The sequence below is a fragment of the Lithobates pipiens genome, unplaced genomic scaffold (assembly GCF_037356315.1).
Source record: "Lithobates pipiens isolate NorthernLeopardFrog02 unplaced genomic scaffold, aLitPip1_a1.2 Scaffold_16, whole genome shotgun sequence".
Classification (NCBI taxonomy): Eukaryota; Metazoa; Chordata; class Amphibia; order Anura; family Ranidae; genus Lithobates; species Lithobates pipiens.
The window spans coordinates 445,323,105-445,341,529 of record NW_027507748.1 but is presented as its reverse complement, the minus strand read 5'-3'; the positions used below and the strand labels follow the sequence as shown (position 1 = coordinate 445,341,529).

General features: G+C 42.9%; 1 protein-coding gene across 10 annotated transcripts in view; it reads right to left on the bottom strand.

Annotated features, from left to right (window-relative positions):
• The window catches only part of INPP4A (inositol polyphosphate-4-phosphatase type I A), a 200,120-nt gene that overhangs the window by 52,619 nt on the left and 129,076 nt on the right, over positions 1-18,425 (bottom strand). For all 10 annotated transcript variants that reach the window (XM_077482752.1, XM_077482754.1, XM_077482756.1 and 7 more), the window contains 3 exons: positions 14,692-14,803; positions 6,752-6,842; positions 6,012-6,159 (listed from right to left, as the gene is read on the bottom strand). In XM_077482752.1, coding sequence (XP_077338878.1) covers positions 6,012-6,159; positions 6,752-6,842; positions 14,692-14,803 — 351 coding nt within the window. The remainder of the gene's footprint in view (positions 1-6,011; positions 6,160-6,751; positions 6,843-14,691; positions 14,804-18,425) is intronic.

Below are 18,425 nucleotides of genomic sequence, written 5' to 3'. Positions count from 1 at the left end.
CAGTGCCGCCTTATCTGTGCCCATCGGTGCCGCCTTATCTGTGCCTATTAGTGCCGCCTTAACTATGCCTATCAGTGCCCACCAGTGCAGCCTATCAGTGCCCACCAATGCAGCCCATCAGTGCCCACCAATGCAGCCCATCAGTGCCCACCAATGCAGCCCATCAGTGCCCACCAATGCAGCCCATCAGTGCCCACCAATGCAGCCCATCAGTGCCCACCAATGCAGCCCATCAGTGCCCACCAATGCAGCCCATCAGTGCCCACCAATGCAGCCCATCAGTGCCCACCAATGCAGCCCACCAATGCAGCCCATCAGTGCCCACCAATGCAGCCTATCAGTGCCGCCTAATCAGCGCACTTCAATGAAGGAGAAAAATGACCCGTTTGCAAAATTTTATAACAAACTATTAAAACATGATTTTTTTTTTTTTTTTTTTTGCATCTTTTTTTGTTTGTTTAGCAAAAAATAAAACTCCGAGCTGTAACTAAATACCACCAAAAGAAAGCTCTATTTGTGGGAAAAAAATGATAAAAATTTCATTTGGGTACAGTGTTGTATGACCGCGTAATTGTCACTCAAAGTGCATCAGCGCTGAAAGCTGAAAATTGGTCTGGGACTGAGGGGGGTTTAAGTGCCCAGTAAGCAAGTGGTTAACCAAGGTTCCACTGTATAAAAGATATCTTTAGACAGGGAATCATAAGTAATGTATATAAATTAAAATTTAGGTGAAGTGACCTAAGGGACTTTCCAACATAGGAACAGGTAACTTTTACGCACTTAAAATTGCCACTCAAAATGACTTGCTGAAATGATAAAAAAATGTGCACTACAAGAAACCTTCTTTAACCACTTACAGACCGGACCATTTTGCTGGTCAAAGACCAGACCACTTTTTGCGATTCGGCATTGCGTCGCTTTAACTGACAATTGCGCGGTCATGCGACGTGGCTCCCAAACAAAATTGACGTCCTTTTTGCCCCACAAATAGAGCTTTCTTTTGGTGGTATTTGATCACCTCTGCGGTTTTTATTTTTTGAGCTATAAACAAAAATAGAGCGACAATTTTGAAAAAAAAGCATTATTTTTTACTTTATGTTATAATAAATATCCCCCAAAAATATATAAAAACACATTTTTTTCCCTCAGTTTAGGCCGATACGTATTCTTCTACATATTTTTGGTAAAAAAAAAAAAATCGCAATAAGCGATTATTGATTGGTTTGCGCAAAAGTTATAGCGTTTACAAAATAGGGGATAGTTTTATGGCATTTTTATATATTTTTTTTTTTACTAGTAATGGCGGTGATCAGCGATTTTTATTGTGACTGCGACATTATGGCAGACATATCGGACATTTTTGACACATTTTTGGGACCATTGTCATTTATACGGCAATCACTGCTATATAAATGCAGTGATTCCTGTGTAAATGACACTGGCAGTGAAGGGGTTAACCAGTGGGTGGCAGTGTAGGGGTTAAAGCGGAGGTCCACCCTGAAGTGGACCTACCGCTCATCGGAACCCTCCCCCGCTCCGGTGCCACAATTGGCACCTTTCAGGGGGGAGGGGGGTGCAGGTACCTGTACAGTACAGGTATCTGCACCCACTTCCGGGATAGCTCTCTGCGGAAAGGGGCGTAGATTACGCCCCTTTCCAAAAGTCCCCCGCTGCCTGCTGGGAAACACACAGATCCCAGAGGCAGCGGGTCCATCCTTATTGCGCAGCGCGACTCGCGCATGCGCAGTAGGGAACCGGGAAATGAAGCCGAAAGGCTCCACTTCCTGATTCCCATACCCAAGATGGCGGCGGCAGCACCCGAGAGACGATCGAGAGATCGGCTTCGGGTGCCGACATCGTGGGCGCGCTGGACAGGTAAGTGTCACTATTTTAAAAGTCAGCAGCTGCAGTATTTGTAGCTGCTGGCTTTAAAAAAAAAACGCGGACTCCCGCTTTAAGTGTTCCTGGGGTGTGTTACTAACTGTTGGGGGCTGGGCTTTAATTTAGTGAACACTGATCTCTGCTCCAATCACATGGAGCAGAGATCAGCGTCACTAGTTTAGGCAGAATGGAGAAATGCTGTTTACAACGGCATTTCTTCATTCGGCCGCTCCGTGAGACGATCCCAGGTATGCCCGCGGCGATAGAGTCCGCGGGTCCCACGACCGGACTCACAGGGGTCCTGACCAGCGTGGGAGCGCACCGCCGGCGGCGCGCTCCCGATGGCAGGGCGGCAAATTTAAAGGGACGTACAGGTACGCCCATTTGCCTGCCCGTGCCATTCTGTCGACGTACATCAGCGTGCGCTGGTCGGCAACTGGTTAAGTATATTTTATGCAATAACAGAGGGTTTCATGAATCAGAGCAATAATTTGAGAAAACTCTTAGGCTGTGTTTTTTTTACCGCGATTTGCCGCGATTTTGTGCAGGGCAAAAGGTCACCAATGTTAAAAGAAGAAAAACGCCCAAATCTGCTCAATTCGAGAGACAAAAAAGGGTCCGGAACTTGTTTGAGCTTCAGGCGTTCGGCTTCAGGCGACATGTAGTGGAGATGTGAACCATCTCCATTGAGAATAATAAAATTTTTCTCCTCTAGCGTTTTGTAGCTTCAGGCTTCAAGCTACAAAACGCTCAGGTGTGAATGGGGTCTCATTCTGTATGAAAAATATGTCATCTAACAGAAGAAAATTGAAAGCAAAATAGCTTGTGGGTGGCCAGAGAATGTTCAGTGCTACTCGGTATCAGTTAGGCTTAGACCCCTTTCACACTGGGGCGCTTTGCAGGCGCTACAGCGCTAAAAATAGTGCCTGCAAAGCAACCTGAAACAGCCAGTCCATTTACTCCAGTGTGAAAGCATGAGGGCTTTCACACTGGAGCGGTGTGCTGGTAGGATGGTAAAAAAAGTCCTGCTTTTTGGGGCGGTGTGTATATCGCTCCTCCACCGCTCCTGCCCATTGAAATCAATGGGGCAGCGAAGCTATACCACCGGAAAAGCTCTGATGCAGCAGCGCTTTGCGGGTGGTTTTAACCCTTTTCCCGGCCGCTAGCAGGGTTTAAAAGCACCCGAATAGCTCCGCAAATACAACGCCGACGCCTCGCCCCAGTGTGAAAGGGGTTTTAATGTGCACGGGACATTTTACAACCTCTCCTGAACGCTTTAACTTGACAGATAGTAACCGACGTTTAAAAAACTTCCATTTTGCCACATTTACCCGCAATTTTTTTCTCCAAATAATCAAAAATGAAAAAAATGTCTGTAAACAAAATGCAGCTAAACGTGAGTTACTGCATTTACAAGCTGTTACAGGCATTTGCCATTTCAAATGCCTCTGAACATCCATCCTGAACGCATTTTTTTTTGCTTTCCAAAAAATTCTTCTAAACTCAATTGCCTGGAAATGACTATAAACAACCCTGTGTACATGTACTGATAAGATAACACAGAGGAGAGTTCAGGGGCAGCTGAAAAACGCCCAACTACTCCTAAACGTCCGTTTACCAGCAGCAGGGTACATGAAGCCTAGCGACTGCTAAAAGTACTGTTGGCTCCTAAAATATATTTAGCCACTTGCCGAACGGGCCATAGCTGAAAGACAGCTACAGCGCGGTTGGCTTATTCTGGGAGGGCATCCATGGACGTCCTCCCAGAATCGTGCTCTCGCGTGTCCCCTAGGGCGCGCCCCCATAAACATCCATGACCGCCAGGTCCGGAAGACCCAGCGCATCACGGATTGCGGTAAACAGCGCTGGTAGTGGCCGTTTACCACGTGATCACTGCTTCAAATGACGGAGCGATCAATTATAAACAAACTGGCGTCATGTCACGACACCGGTTCCTCCCTCCCCTCTCTGTACAGTGCGAGGGGAGAGGGGGTGAGATGGCAGCAGCGCTGTGAGCTGGGTGTGTAGTGCCCACAGCGCTGCTCTGTGACAACACTCTGCCAACACAGATTTTTTATTTATTTATTTACCGAATTTTCAGTCTTTTTGATTTATAGCGCAAAAAAATAAAAAACCCAGCGGTGATTAAATACCACCAAAAGAAAGCTCTATTTGTGTGAAAAAAAGGACACACATTTCATATAGGTACATTGCTGCATGACTGAGTAATTGTCATTCAAAGTGTGAGCGCAACAAAAGCTGAAAATTGGTCTGGTTAGGAAGGGGGTTTAAGTGCCCAGTAGGCAAGTGGTTAAAATGTATAGGTTATTCAAGTTTATTACTTTACATCATGATTAGGTTTTATAGATGGAATAAATAACTGTGTTAAGATAGACTTTACATGATAAACAGGATGTAATGTAACCAACCACAGACCGTTTCTGAATATGTGGTAATCACATATATACCATTTTCTCAATCCTCCCACTTGCAACTTCACACGCTTCATTACTTAAACATCAAAAGCAGTAGTCATTTTTTGGTTAAGAGGATATTTCAAGGTACACATTGCAGTTTTTTTAAACACATTGTGCCAATACTACTGTTTTTCTATGTATACGCCATTATCCATTTTCTGGTTAATAGGATATTTCAAGGTACACTTCGTAGGTTTTTTTAAAACGTTGTCCTAATACTACAGATTTGCAATTATAGGTTATTAACCAAAGATGTTAGAATATATACGATTTACAAACCAGGGAACTACTGTTATTTGCCATTACATAAGCCTTTCTATGAATAAAGAGGGGAAACACTGCTTGAGGTGTGTTACTTATTCACATGGAAAAATGTATGGTAACCTTAATATAAAAAAATATAAAAAAATAAATGTGCATGTTTTTTCTGGAAAAAAAGTTAATGTATCGTTATTTTTTTTCTTTTACAAGTAAGTGCCTGTAATGCATTGCACCCATGATCAGTGTATCACAGGTACAATGTCGGGCTCCTGCAATCTCTTGCTCTAGCTCTCTGTCCAAAAATCTGTGAGAGAGAGGTCTGGAGGAAGATTCAGTGGACTATGAGTACACCAATTACCACACCCCTAATCCATTGAGAACTACAAGTCCGACTGTCATGATGGCAGTCAAGAGTTGCAGTTCACTCATTTACAGATCCCCGTGAATGATTGATATGGCTGTGTGGGCAGAGGGCAGCTTGAGGGTGGGGGGTATCGTCACCATGTTATATCCTAAATACAGGTGCAAGGTGCAAAAGTGAACTTTTGCAAGCCATATACTGATCGAAATTCTGCAGGTTCGGCAGGGATCAGCATAATTTTGATGAATGTGTGGCTGTCCCCTTCTGTTAAAGGAATAGGTTAACAAAAATTTCCTTGATCAGCAGCTGCAGCCAATCTGTGAGTCTCACTATCGGAATACATTTTTCAGCCTGGGTTCACACTATTGCAATGTCAGACATCGCATGTGATTCGCACCCCATTGCTGTGCACATCACATGTAATGTCTGTGCAATGTGGATTCAACCAGTTGTATGGCTGAACTCGCATTGGATTCGCAAGAAAATAGTGCAGGAACCTTTTTTTTTTTCCTGCACTGGAATCGGAACGCATGGGTGTGAACACCCATGCGATCTTATTCCTGTCAAAATTCTAAGTTTGCACTGTGATCTGTCAACCAATCTGGGGGGGGTCATTAACTTTGTATCGACACCAACAGCAGTTAGCAGAGGGCAGTGTGAGCTGCCTGCAAGGGAGATGCGATGCGGAAACCAGCACTGGAATTGCACTGGTTACCGTATTGCTTTTGTGTGAACCGGGGCTCATGGCTAAAAAGAAAACTAACCATGTATTACCAGCTTTAGACTGTGAATGAACAGTATAAAAATCAGTACACTGATTTATGTGTAAATGTTATCTTTACAATAAACAGCAGGAGTTTGAATACTAAATCTACATTGTTTTTTGGTCAAAGTGGACAGGACACTGGACAGGCTTCCAGGACTGGAAGCTGCTGCCCAGTATGAAACAAAAGATGTTATATATAGGCAAGGGAGTTATTAATTGAATTTCTCGGACTTCAAATAAAGAGGGATGCCCATATCTATCTCACCTGGCAGCATCCTCTTCCAGCAGGAGTTTTACAAACTGTCTGGGTATATGTAACGAAAGGACACTCTCGGCCATTTGCTCCAGTATCCGCAGGTGGTTACCATCTGTTGTAGGAAAGCGGTACATGCGGCAGATTGCACCTCCAAACACTGTGAATTAACAAAATGAGAATAAGCTTAAGGCTCTACTACATACATAACAGTTACCAATGTCTGGCAGAACCAATGTCTAGTTTGTCCACAGCTATACAAATTTATTTAACGTTCATATGCTATATATGCAACAAAGGGGATGTGTACTTGTAACTTGGAGTGTGTAACTATTCATCCACAGAAGACCCAGTCTAGGGTACTTTCACAAGACGCTTTGCAGGCCTGCAAAGCACCTGTAAAATGGCTCTCCTGTTACTCCAGTGTGAAGGCCCAAGTGCTTTTACAGCGGTGCCCTGGCAGAACGCTAAAAAAAAGTCCTGCAAGCAGCATCATTGAGGCGCTTTAAGAGCGGTGTATACACCTCTCCTAAAGTGCCCTTGCCCATTGAAATCAATGGGCAGCACTGGCAAAGCGGGCGTTTTTAACCCTTTTTCAGCCACCAGCGAGGGTTAAAAGCACCCCACTATCAGCCAAAAAGCGCTGCTTTACCGCCGACACCCCTAACGACCCAGTGTGAAAGTGCTCTTACAGACAACTGTGCATACAAGCAAGCAACATTGCCTAAATAAATTACTAAAAATCAGCTTACCCGATTTCAGAAGTGTATCTTTTCGTAAAGATGCATATTTTGAACGTATTCCTAAACATTCTGTTAAACTTTCATCAACTGGAATTACAGTCTAAAAACAAAAACATATATGTTCACAGGTAAAAAAAAAAAAAAAAAAAAATCAAAAACAGTTCACACTTTAAAAGAAACAACCATCCATATTTTATTGTGTATGGATAAAAGAATTTTATGGGGTACTGAATATTTTAACTAATGTAATATACATAAAACACGAGTCTGTGTGTGATCTTTCAAGAGAATCTATAAAACAGTGCTCTGAAGGAGGAAAGTAATAATAATACATTTATAATGCACTTTACATCAAAAGATCTCAAAGTGCTACAGGTTAAAATACAACAATAAAACAAACTAAAAAGAACAAAAAGCTTTGCCAAAAAGAAATGTCTTAAGACCTTTTTTAAAACAGTCAGTTGATTGAGGAACCCTCAAGGTGTCAGGAAGGGCGTTCCACAGGCACCGGGCAGCTGCACAAAAAGCCCTGTCTCCCATTGTCCTAAGTCTAGTTCTAGGTATCTGAAGAAGATTCGAGTGATTGGAGCGGATTGAACGTGATGTGTTTTAAGACATTCTCTGGAGGTATGGGGGGCGGCATGTCCAGGTATACATTGATATATGAGAAGGGAAACCTTATACTCAATCCTGGCGGAGTCAGGAAGCCAGTGGAGTGAGTGAAGAATGGGGGTAATGTGCTCATGTTTCCATACTCTCGCCAGAATCCTTGCTGCAGAGATTTGGATGTACTGAAGCCTCTGCAGACTCTTTCTAGGAAGTAGAAGTAATAGTAGTAGTAGTAGTAGTAACAGTAGCCTACTCTGGGCTAAAACTGGAGAGGGCAGAATCTGGTGTAGCTGTGCATGGTAGCCAATCAGCTTCTAACTTCAGCTGGTTCAGTTAAGCTTTGACAATAAAACCTGGCAGCTGACTGGTTTCTATGCAGAACTGCACCAGATTTTGCACATTCAAGTTTTAGTAAATCTCCCCCACTGTTCTTGGTTCTATCAGTGACAGGTGGGATTGTAAATGAAGGATCAGGTTGAAGGCTAACTTTCACTCTACATGATTCCATACTGTTTGGCAATGCACAAAGGCATGTAGTTAGTAAAAATGCCATCTTTGACATGCTCAACTGTCACTCATAACTTATACCTTTCAAAACGGAACGTCTTGACATATGCAAAAATGATCAGAGCTTACTAACACTGGGTAACACTGGCAGGGATAGCATTGGTGGGTAATGCTTAACTCAAAGTAGAAGTCCATCCTAAAACTAAAATCCCTGCATCTACCGACATCCACAATCTAACACTAAACTATCTAGCCCTGTAAAGAAGAGATCAGTATACATACCTTTTCTATAGGCCAGTGATGGCGAACCTTGGCACCCCAGATGTTTTGGAACTACATTTCCCATGATGCTCAACTACACTGCAGAGTGGCTGAGCATCATGGGAAATGTAGTTCCAAAACATCTGGAGTGCCAAGGTTCGCCATCACTGCTATAGGCGATACGACCCAATCCCACGCTGAGCTGTCAGCCGCAGCGTCACTGTGGAGGTGGGACCAGAGGACATTTCCGACAACAGCAGCCCCATAGTAAGTCAATGGGTGGCATCACTCCCTATTCATTTCACAACTGATGTCGGCTGTGTCCTCTGCAGAGCTTCAACCACTGGAGATTGGGTTGGATCAGCTTCAGAAAAGGTATGTATAAGCATTTTTTCTTTACAGGGCTAGATAGGTTAGTCTTGGAATGTGGATGTCTGTAGATGCAGGGATTTTAGTTGAAGGGTGGACTTGCACTATAACTTTATGAAAACTCAAGGTTACGTGAACAACATTGATTATCTCATTACAACAGCATCTGACAATCAATCGGATGTATTAGGTGGTATGTAAACACGTTGTCTCTGAAAGCAGTAAAATAGTTATCACAGTTTATTGTGTATGGGGCTCATACTTAGAGGTCGTTTGCGTTTTTTTTTTATTAATCGGCATAGGCCGATTGTGCTGATAAAAAGGCCGATTATGCAGCAGGCCTTGCAAATGACTTCTGTAATAGAAGTTAAATGCAAGTTGCCTAAATCTTCAGTGAAGCCTTTCCTCCTCTCTGGGGAGTCTGCCAAGAAAAGATCAAAGAGATACAATGTTTACACTTCTGAATGAACTGAGTTCAGTGTGTAGAGTTCTCAGTTTAACCATTTAAAGACTAAATCTTTTCTGACACTTGTTGCTTACAAGTTAAAATCCTGTATTTTCTGCCAGAAAATCAATTGGAACCCCAAAAAATTATATATCTTTTTTTAGCAGAGATCCTAGGGAATAAAATAGCGGTTGTTGCAATATTTTATGTCACAGGGCATTTGCGCAGAGGTCTTTCAAATGCAATTTTTTTGGAAAAAAATACACTAATGATTTACAAAAAACAACTAAAACAGTCAAGTTAGCCCATTTTTTTTTTCATCTAAAAGTCTTGATTACCTGTTTTTATTTAATATATAGTTTTTTTTTTTTTTTGTTTTTTTTTAATCTAAATTATACATACAAGTGAACTGACTGGAGGTTTGTTTTGTTTAATAAATGTTTAAAGCGGAGGTCCACTCTAAAATGGACCTCCGCTCATCGGAATCCCCCCCCCTCCGGCGCCACAATCGGCACCTTTCAGGGGGGAGGGGGGTGCAGTTACCTGGATAATCCAGGTAACTGCACCCACTTCCGGGCTAGCTCTCTGCGGAAAGGGGCGTACGTTACGCCCCTTTCCGCAAGCGCCCGCCCCCTTCAGCAAGTGCCCCGCTGCCTGCTGGGAAACACACAGCTCCCAGAGGCAGCGGGGACCGTCTGGATTCCGCCGTGCGGTTCGCGCATGCGCAGTAGGGAACCGGGAAATGAAGCCGAAAGGCTCCATTTCCTGATTCCCATACCCAAGATGGCGGCGGCACGAGCGAGCGATCGGCTTCGGGTGCCGACATCGCGGGCGCGCTGGACAGGTAAGTGTCACTATTTAAAAGTCAGCAGCTGCAGTATTTGTAGCTGCTGGCTTTTAAAAAAAATAAAAATAAAACGCGGAGTCCCGGTGGACTCCCGCTTTAAATGTAAGAAATTTTCTGTATCACTTATTAAGGCTGCTTTCACACTGGAGCAGGTGGGCATTGACGGTAAAATGCTGCTAGTTTTAGCAGCGCTTTACCGTCATTTTAGCAGTGCATATAACACAGCTTGCGGCCGAGGAAGAGGTTAAATGCGCCCGTGAAGCGCCACTGCCAAATCGCATTGCATGCGCTTCGGCAGTGGTGCCCATTCATATCAATGGGCAGGAGTGGTGAAGGAGCAGTATACACCACTCCAAAGGTGCATCTTGCAGGTCTTTTCTTTAACATCCTGCCAGCGCATCGCCTCAGTGTGAAAGCACTCGGGCTTTGACACAGACTGCAGGGGAGTCGATTTGCAGGCACTTTACAGAGGCTATTTTTAGCCCAAAAGTGCCTGAAAAACACCCCAGTAAGAAAGGTGTCTGTTAGATTTTATGAGATGAATGGGGGGGGGGGGAGAATTTTTGTTAAAAAAAAAATCGGCCCAAAAAAAAAAAAAAACAGCATCATATATCGGCCATCGGCCGCCGGGATTTCTAAATATCGGCATCGGCCAGAGAAAAAACTATATCGGTCGACCTCTACTCATACTGTCCACAGACAAAACTGCATACAATGAACATGAGCATCAGAACTGGACCATGAAGCAATGAAAGAAGGTGGCCTGGTTTGATAGAACGCATTGTCTTTTACATCATGTGGATGGATGCAAAACAAGCTGGCAGAGACAGTATAATGCTTTGGGTAATATTCTGCTAGGAAGCATTGGGTCCTGTCATTCATGTGGGTGTTACTTAAAACGTACCACCTGCCTAAACATTGTTGCTGACCAAGTATACTGCCTCTTTCACCAAGAAAAAGTGTCCTGCCACACTGTAAAAATGGTGTAAGAATGATTTGAGAAACATAACAAGTTTGAGGTGTTAACTTGGCCACCAAATTCTCCAGATATCAATCTATCCAGGACTTAAAGGATCTGGTATGATGCCAGATGCCACAGCATACCTTCAGAGGCCAAGTGGCATCCATGTCATGGTGGGTCAGGGCTGTTTTGGGGGCAAGAGGTGGATGGTCAAAAAGTTATGGCTGGTTGAGATACGGTGTATAATATATCTATAGTAGGGATGAGCCGAACACCCCCCCGGTTCGGTTTGCACCAGAACCTGCGAATGGACCAAAAGTTCGCACAAACGTTAGAACCCTATTAATTACAATGGACGCGAACGTTCGAAATCTAAAGTGCTAATTATAACAGCCAATATGCATGTTATTGTCCTAAAAAGGGTTTGGGGACCCGGATCCTGCCACAGGGGACATGTATCAATGTAAAAAAGTTTTAAAAATTGAAGTTTTTTCTGGAGCAGTCATTTTAATGACGCATAAAGTGAAAAAAAAGTGAAATATTCCTTTAAATATCATACCTGGGGGTGTCTAAAGTATGCCTGTGAAGTGGCATGCGTTTCCCATGTTTAGAGCAGTCCCTGCACAAAATGACATTTGTAAAGGAAAAAGAAAAGCCATTTAAAACTGCTTGCGGCTTTAATGTAATGTCGTGTCCTTGCAATATGGATGAAAATCTTTGAGAAAAATGGTATGGCTACCCCATCAGCCCCCCTACCCCAGCCCATTACCAGCCCCTTTGGGTCTTGTATGGATATTAAGGGGAACCCCACACCCAAAATATGTTATGTTAATGTTAGGCAGATGCCTGTGTTGCACAAATGAACTTCACAACACCAGCAAAGAGGGGGTAGATTCAGGTGCATGCTGTGCAGGGGGCACACTACACTGACTGAATATTAGGCAGATGCCTGTGTTGCACAAATCAACTACACAACACCAGCAATGAGGGGGGGTAGATTCAGGTGTATGCTGTGCAGCAGGCACACCACACCCACTGTAACAGTGCTAGGTTAGGAAACAAAGCAAAGCTGACACTGTCCCTGCCTATCCTGCTCTCTCCCTGAACACTACACTCACTGTAACAAAGCTATCTAAAGAAGTAAAGCACAGCTGACACTGTCCCTGCCTATCCTCTCTATGAACACCGCAACACACTACACAAGGCCAGCGCTCTGGCAGCCTTATATAGTGTGGGGCATGTACTAAACCCCCTGAGCTATAATTGGCCACAGGCATCCAACCTGTGGCCAATTATGGCTCTCCTAGCTGCCGGCGCTGTGATTGGCCAAGCATGCGGGGGTCACAGTGCATGCTTGGCCAATCATCAGCCAGCAATGCACTGCGACTGGGTTCAAATCGAACACCGGGCTCATCCCTAATCTATATCTATCTATATCTCTCTCTCTCTATCTATCTATAGAGATATATACACACACACACACACACACACACACACACACACATACAGTATCTCACAAAAGTGAGTACACCCCTCACAGGTTTGTAAATGTTTTATTCCATCTTTTCATGTGATAACATTGAAGAAATTACACTTTGCTACAACGTAAAGTAGTGAGTATACAGCTTGTATAACAGTGTATAGCAGTGTATAGCAGTGTAAATTTGCTGTCTCCTCAAAATAACGCACAGCCATTCATTTCTAAACCGTTGGCAACAAAAGTGAGTACACCCCTAAGTGAAAATGTCCAAATTGGGCACAAAGTGTCAATGTTTTGTGTGGCCACCCTTAGTTTCCAGCACTGCCTTAACGCCCAGACGGACGCGGTCTACATATGCACTTGCTTCTGAGTGAAAGCTCACGGAAACGGGGTTGCTTAAATTTTTTTGGGGGGTTTTCTATTTTTTTTTATTTTTACACTTTCCCTTTAAAAAAATGTTTTTGATCACTTTTATTCCTATTATAAGGCATGGAAATATGTCTTGTAATAGGAATGGTGCGTGATAGGTCCTCTTTATGGAGAGATGTGGGGTCTACATCTCTTCTCCAGGCTGGAAAGACTGAGATAAAAAAAAAAAAGAAGAAGAATCTCAGGCTTTCCTGCCATGTCCCCGGCTTTGTTTACTTCCGCTGGCCTGGACATGACATCATAACTTTGCGCCTGGGCCTCCGAGTGTAATAGAGATTGCTGGGGACTATTTGTCCCCTGGTTTTCTCCATGGCTTTCTCTCAGTGCTGGTGGTTTCCTTCTCCAGCTTGCCGATTGTCCAGGCGAGTCCTGAAGAAGCACTGGAGGGCGGGGTAACATCCCCTTCTGCCGTCGGGAAGAACAGCCGCTACCGATTGCTCTTATGGTTTAAGAAATCTCTGAAAAAAATTATATCTGGATGATGCCTGCAGCTGTAGGCATCATTAAGCTATCACCTCTCAGAGGACGTCATACGACGGCCTGAGGTATGGAAGTGGTTAAAGTTCGTGTGTGTGTAAAGGCATGCCTCCCAATACTTTTGACAATATAGTGTTATAGATATATATATATATATATATATATATATATATATATATATATATATCTATATCTATATCTATATCTATATACACACACAGTAGATCGATCGATAGATGGATAGACTTTTTATTTTGCATACAATTTTTTTTTTTTTTTTTATTACTGCCAACTACAATATAGTAAACTATACTAGGACTAGACAATAGGGTTGATCTCAGAAGGCCTAAGCAAAATAACATACAAAAACATCATTGTGATAGACCGTTCCTGTAAGTTGAGTTCCTGTAACACTTTAGTACGCCTGCGGCCTAATTTTCATGGGATTTTTGTATAAAGACCCGGTGTGTGAGGGGATCCCGCCTTGGGTGCACACTGGTATTTTTCTACCTGCTTTTCTCTCCGTTTAGAGCTTTTCGTACTCTCTTAGGCATCACGCCTTTCTTCATCTTTCCTACCCTTTCCGAATTAGGTTTTTGACCAGGCTGGTTTCCTGGTTCTTATTTTTTTGCATACAGCCATATAAAATTTGGCCTACTTAAAGTGATTATAAATGTTCGCTTTTTTTTTTTTTTTTTACAAAGTAGCCCCAATCCTCCTTTTCTGGGGTGCTTCACTGGCGCTCCTGGCTCCACCCCTTTCATCAATTACTCCCACAGAAAGCCGCTTTGACTGGGGGCACCCATGCGAGCGCTCCCCCAAGTCCTGCTGCTGCATCCATGGACACAGACAGCAGGACTTCGCCCCACCCGCTGCTCCCGTGTCACTGGATTGCGGGAGCCAATGGCTTCAGCCATTATCAATCTGTCCAGTGAGGACAGAGACAGCGGCTGGAGCTGCTGGACTCCTGCACATCGGTGGATCAGATGGGCCCAGGTAAGAAAAAGGACATAGAATGCATTAAGGTGAAAAACATTGAGGCTTTACAATCACTTTAATGTTACCATGCTTGCTAGTTCAGACAGGTTTAGCTCCATGTTTGCATACCCTGGACATTACGTCTCTGGACACTACTACAAGGTGCCTCTGCCATGTGAAGTGATATCTGTGAAAGCACTCCTTTGACCCCCTATACTATACTATCGACTATATTTTCTGTTAACTCTAACACATGTAAAATGTAAAACATGTAACCTGTCTGATTTAAATAAAGATTAAAAATAAATTAAAAAACAAAAACCTTAAAGTGAATAATAATTCCTAGGATGGCAATAGAAATGAAACCTTTTAATTTTCTTAAAATATATATCTCATATTTGTAATACGGTGTGCACTATTTGCTAATATTCCACATACAGAAAAGTAGATTTTAGAGCCTTGTACCTGACCATATGACAGATTGGTAACATTTTCAATAAAAGATTATTTAGTAAGCCCTTTTTAGTCTTAACTATTCAGTTAAATGAAAATATGAACTGTGTTGTTGTGATCAGATTATACTTACTCTTCCATTAACAGTATCAAGTGATCTATTAACAGGAGGGCGCTGATCAACTTTCTCTTCCATTTGCCAACCTATAATAGTGATGTTACCTACACGTTCTTGTTCGGCAGACCTGCAAAGAGGAAGGATTTGATTTGACAGAATATTCATAACAGCAAAACACAGGAAAATCTAATCACTCCATAATCAGACTTTGGAACAAGCTTTTCTCCACCCAACATGCATGATCACCATTAAACGCATATGAAGAAATAGGCTTATTTCCGCCTAGGACAGTGATGGCGAACCTTGGCACCCCAGATGTTTTGGAACTACATTTCCCATGATGCTCTGGCACTTTGCAGTGTAGTGGAGCATCATGGGAAATGTAGTTCCAAAACATCTGGGGTGCCGAGGTTCGCCATAACTGGCCTAGGAGGTTGCAAATATCGCAGGTCATTTTCTTCCTGTACTAAATCAATTTGATAAATTGCACTCCATACACGGGGAGCCTGTTGCCTAAAAGCGCTGAAAATACGCATTCTGTGCAATAATGTTTCCCTAGTTTGGCATGAATGCCAATTTTCTCTTTACCTTTGGCTATGCTTATTATTGTCTGTATTCAATACCTCATGGAAATCAACCTTAGTAAGCTAAGGGAAGGGAATACTGTATAGAGCGTTTTGAATGTATACACATTTTCTTTCTTTATTATCATCAGCAATAAAGAAACACAGTTTTAAAAATATATACGTTTTTACTTTGTTTCTTTTTGAGCCTACAGCATGTTTACAGAATACAAACGCTAAAGCTGAAATTTACACACACAAATGACTTATTGCAGCAATTCATCCCTTTTTAGAATAAAATTTCAATCAAAGCATGACTCAACGCATTCGGCATCTTCTGTGCAGTCTGTTTGGGTGCTTGGTGCTTTCAGAATAGTTTGTGATGTATTGAAGGCCAAGTTCATTTTACATAGCATGTTACAAGTTGTAACCATATTTAGGGTGTAACATGCAACAACTTCCTAAGAACCCACTTCCCACTCCTAGAGCCCCTCTCCCTGTGACAGTATGCAGGGGTTCCTTTCCCCTGCAGCTGCTGTCACATTTAAAATTGGCCCGGTTTTGCGCGGGGGGGGGGGGGATCTAAGAATGAATGCCACCACGGCAGACAGACTTGGTCCCCATGCACACAGGGCATTGGAAATAAACTAGCTGTAAAGCCAATGCCAGGAAAAAGCGGCTCTAAAGATGTGCTTTTAGGAGCTTTTTGCATTGCCCTTAATACACGTTTAGCTGCGTTAGCTTTTAGCAGCGTTTCTCTGCCTCTGTTCAAAATTCATGGTTCCCTACGAGATCCGTATTAACCGGTTCCCAACCAGCGCACGCCGATGTACTTCGGCAGAATGGCAGGGGCAGGCATATTGGCGTACAGGTACGTCCAATCTTTAATGCCGGCCTGCCATCGCGAGTGCGCCGGTGGCGCGCTCGCGTTCTGTTCGGGACCCCCGTGAGTCTGGTTGCGGGTCCCGCAGACTCATTGGCCACGGGCATACCTGCGATCATCTCATGGGGTGGCTGAACGAGGAAATGCCGTTGTAAACAGCATTTCCCCATTCTGCCTGGCAACTAGTGACGCTGATCTCTGCTCCATGTGATTGGAGCAGAGATCAGTGTTCACTAAATTAAAGCCCAGCCCCCAACAGTTAGTAACACACCCCTAGGGACACTTAACCCCTACACTGCCACCCACTGGTTAACCCCTTCACTACCAGTGTAATTTACACAGGAATCACTGCATTACAGTGATTGCTGTATAAATGACAATGGTCCCAAAAATGTCCGATGTGTCCACCATAATGACGCAGTCACAATAAAAATCGCTGATTGCCGCTATTACTAGTAAAAAATAAATGCTATAAAACTATCCCCTATTTTGTAAACGCTATAACTTTTGCGCAAACCAATCAATCGCTAATTGTGATTTTTTTTACCAAAAATATGTAAAACAATACGTATCGGCCTAAACTGAGGGAAAACATTTTTTTTATATATATTTTTGGGGGATATTTATTATAACAAAAAGTAAAAAATAATGCGTTTTTTCCAAAATTCGCGCTCTATTTTTGTTTATAGTGCAAAAAATAAAAAAAACGCAGGGGTGATCAAAAACCACCAAAAGAAAGTTCTATTTGTGGGGAAAAAAAGGACGTCAATTTTGTTTGGGAGCCATGTTGCACGACCGCGCAATTATCAGTTAAAAGCGACGCAGTGCCGAATCGCAAAAAGTGGTCTGGTCTTTGACCAGCAAAATGGTCCGGGGCTGAAGTGGTTAACTGATCCCACTTTCAGCCCATTCATATGAATAGAAGCACACTGTGGTTTTAAAACAAAACCCCGGGACTTTTAAGGTGCTAAACTGTAAAGTTAATTAAGGTCACATAAGCAATATGCTCAAACTAAAAAAAAAATAAAATGTATTTACAAACAATAAAAACAATAATATTATCAACATAATGAATACAGTTCATAATTTCACTAGAATGGTGAAACCATAAAACAGCTGATCATTCCATAATATACCACTCTACATGTTTCACTTGTTCAGCTTCTTCAGGAGTATTTACGGTATATGAATGAACAAAAATTGCCGCTGGCTAATGTTAACCAATGATCTGAACCATCAAAAATGGTGGTCAGCAGATGGAATCCCAGTAACGGAATCCCCAAAAAGTGCACGCTCACAAAAGGTGGACCACAGGAGGGCTAATAAGATAGATACATAAATAGACCTCAAATTCCACGAATAGCATGAATTGAATCAGAAAGATCAAACTCAGATTTGTACCGATAACAGCATCATAGATGTCCACCAGAACAAATTGTAGATGAAAATCTTTAAATCAGAATAGAGTCAACTTGATACCAAAGAGCTGCTGGAGTACAAAAGTTCCATCCAACAGAATAGCTGTCAGACCGGCCAGTCTATCGACACTTCAGCTTTGTAACGTAAAGCCTGTACAAAAGGCACAGAGCTGAAGGAAGTGCTCGGAGGAACCTGACATTGCACCCGCTATTCACCAATTGTGGTTAAAATGCTTTGCACATTTTTTCCTGCGAAGTATGTGCATGTATTTTTTAATAAAAAGTAAACTTAGCCTTTAAATTTGATTTTGCAAAAATTAAGATGTTTTGTTTATATGAACACTGATATTTTTTAACTTTGTTTTACTGCAATAGCATTAATTTACAATCACAGGCCCATACACGAAAACAGGTCCCATTAGTCAAGCCAAGACTTTCAACCTTGCTCCTATTCCGTTGGCTGTCAAATACCACTAAAACAATGGTTTATCTTTTCCTACTGTAGAGCAGCCGACAAAAGAGAAAAAGTAACAAAATAAAAGAGAGAATGCCGCTTTGTGGCATATGTAATGGAATCACAACTGATTATTAAGGGGGACTAGACACGTAAAGGTCCTTGAATCTTGTGACATGGTTATGTCCCAGGTAACTAACATTACTTTGTGCAGCGGTGCGATCCCGATGTGCTCGTGTCACCCGGACACGGCACATCTCAGATCGGCAGGAGGGCTCTGTGATTGGCCCTCCTGATCACATGACGGCCGTGTCCAATCACGGCCGTCATGTGATGTAAACAAACAGCCGGTTGCTAGGCAATCGGCTCTCCTCTCCTCACACGGAAGTCATCGCAGAGGAGAGGAGAGCGGATCGCTGCAGCCGGCTGAT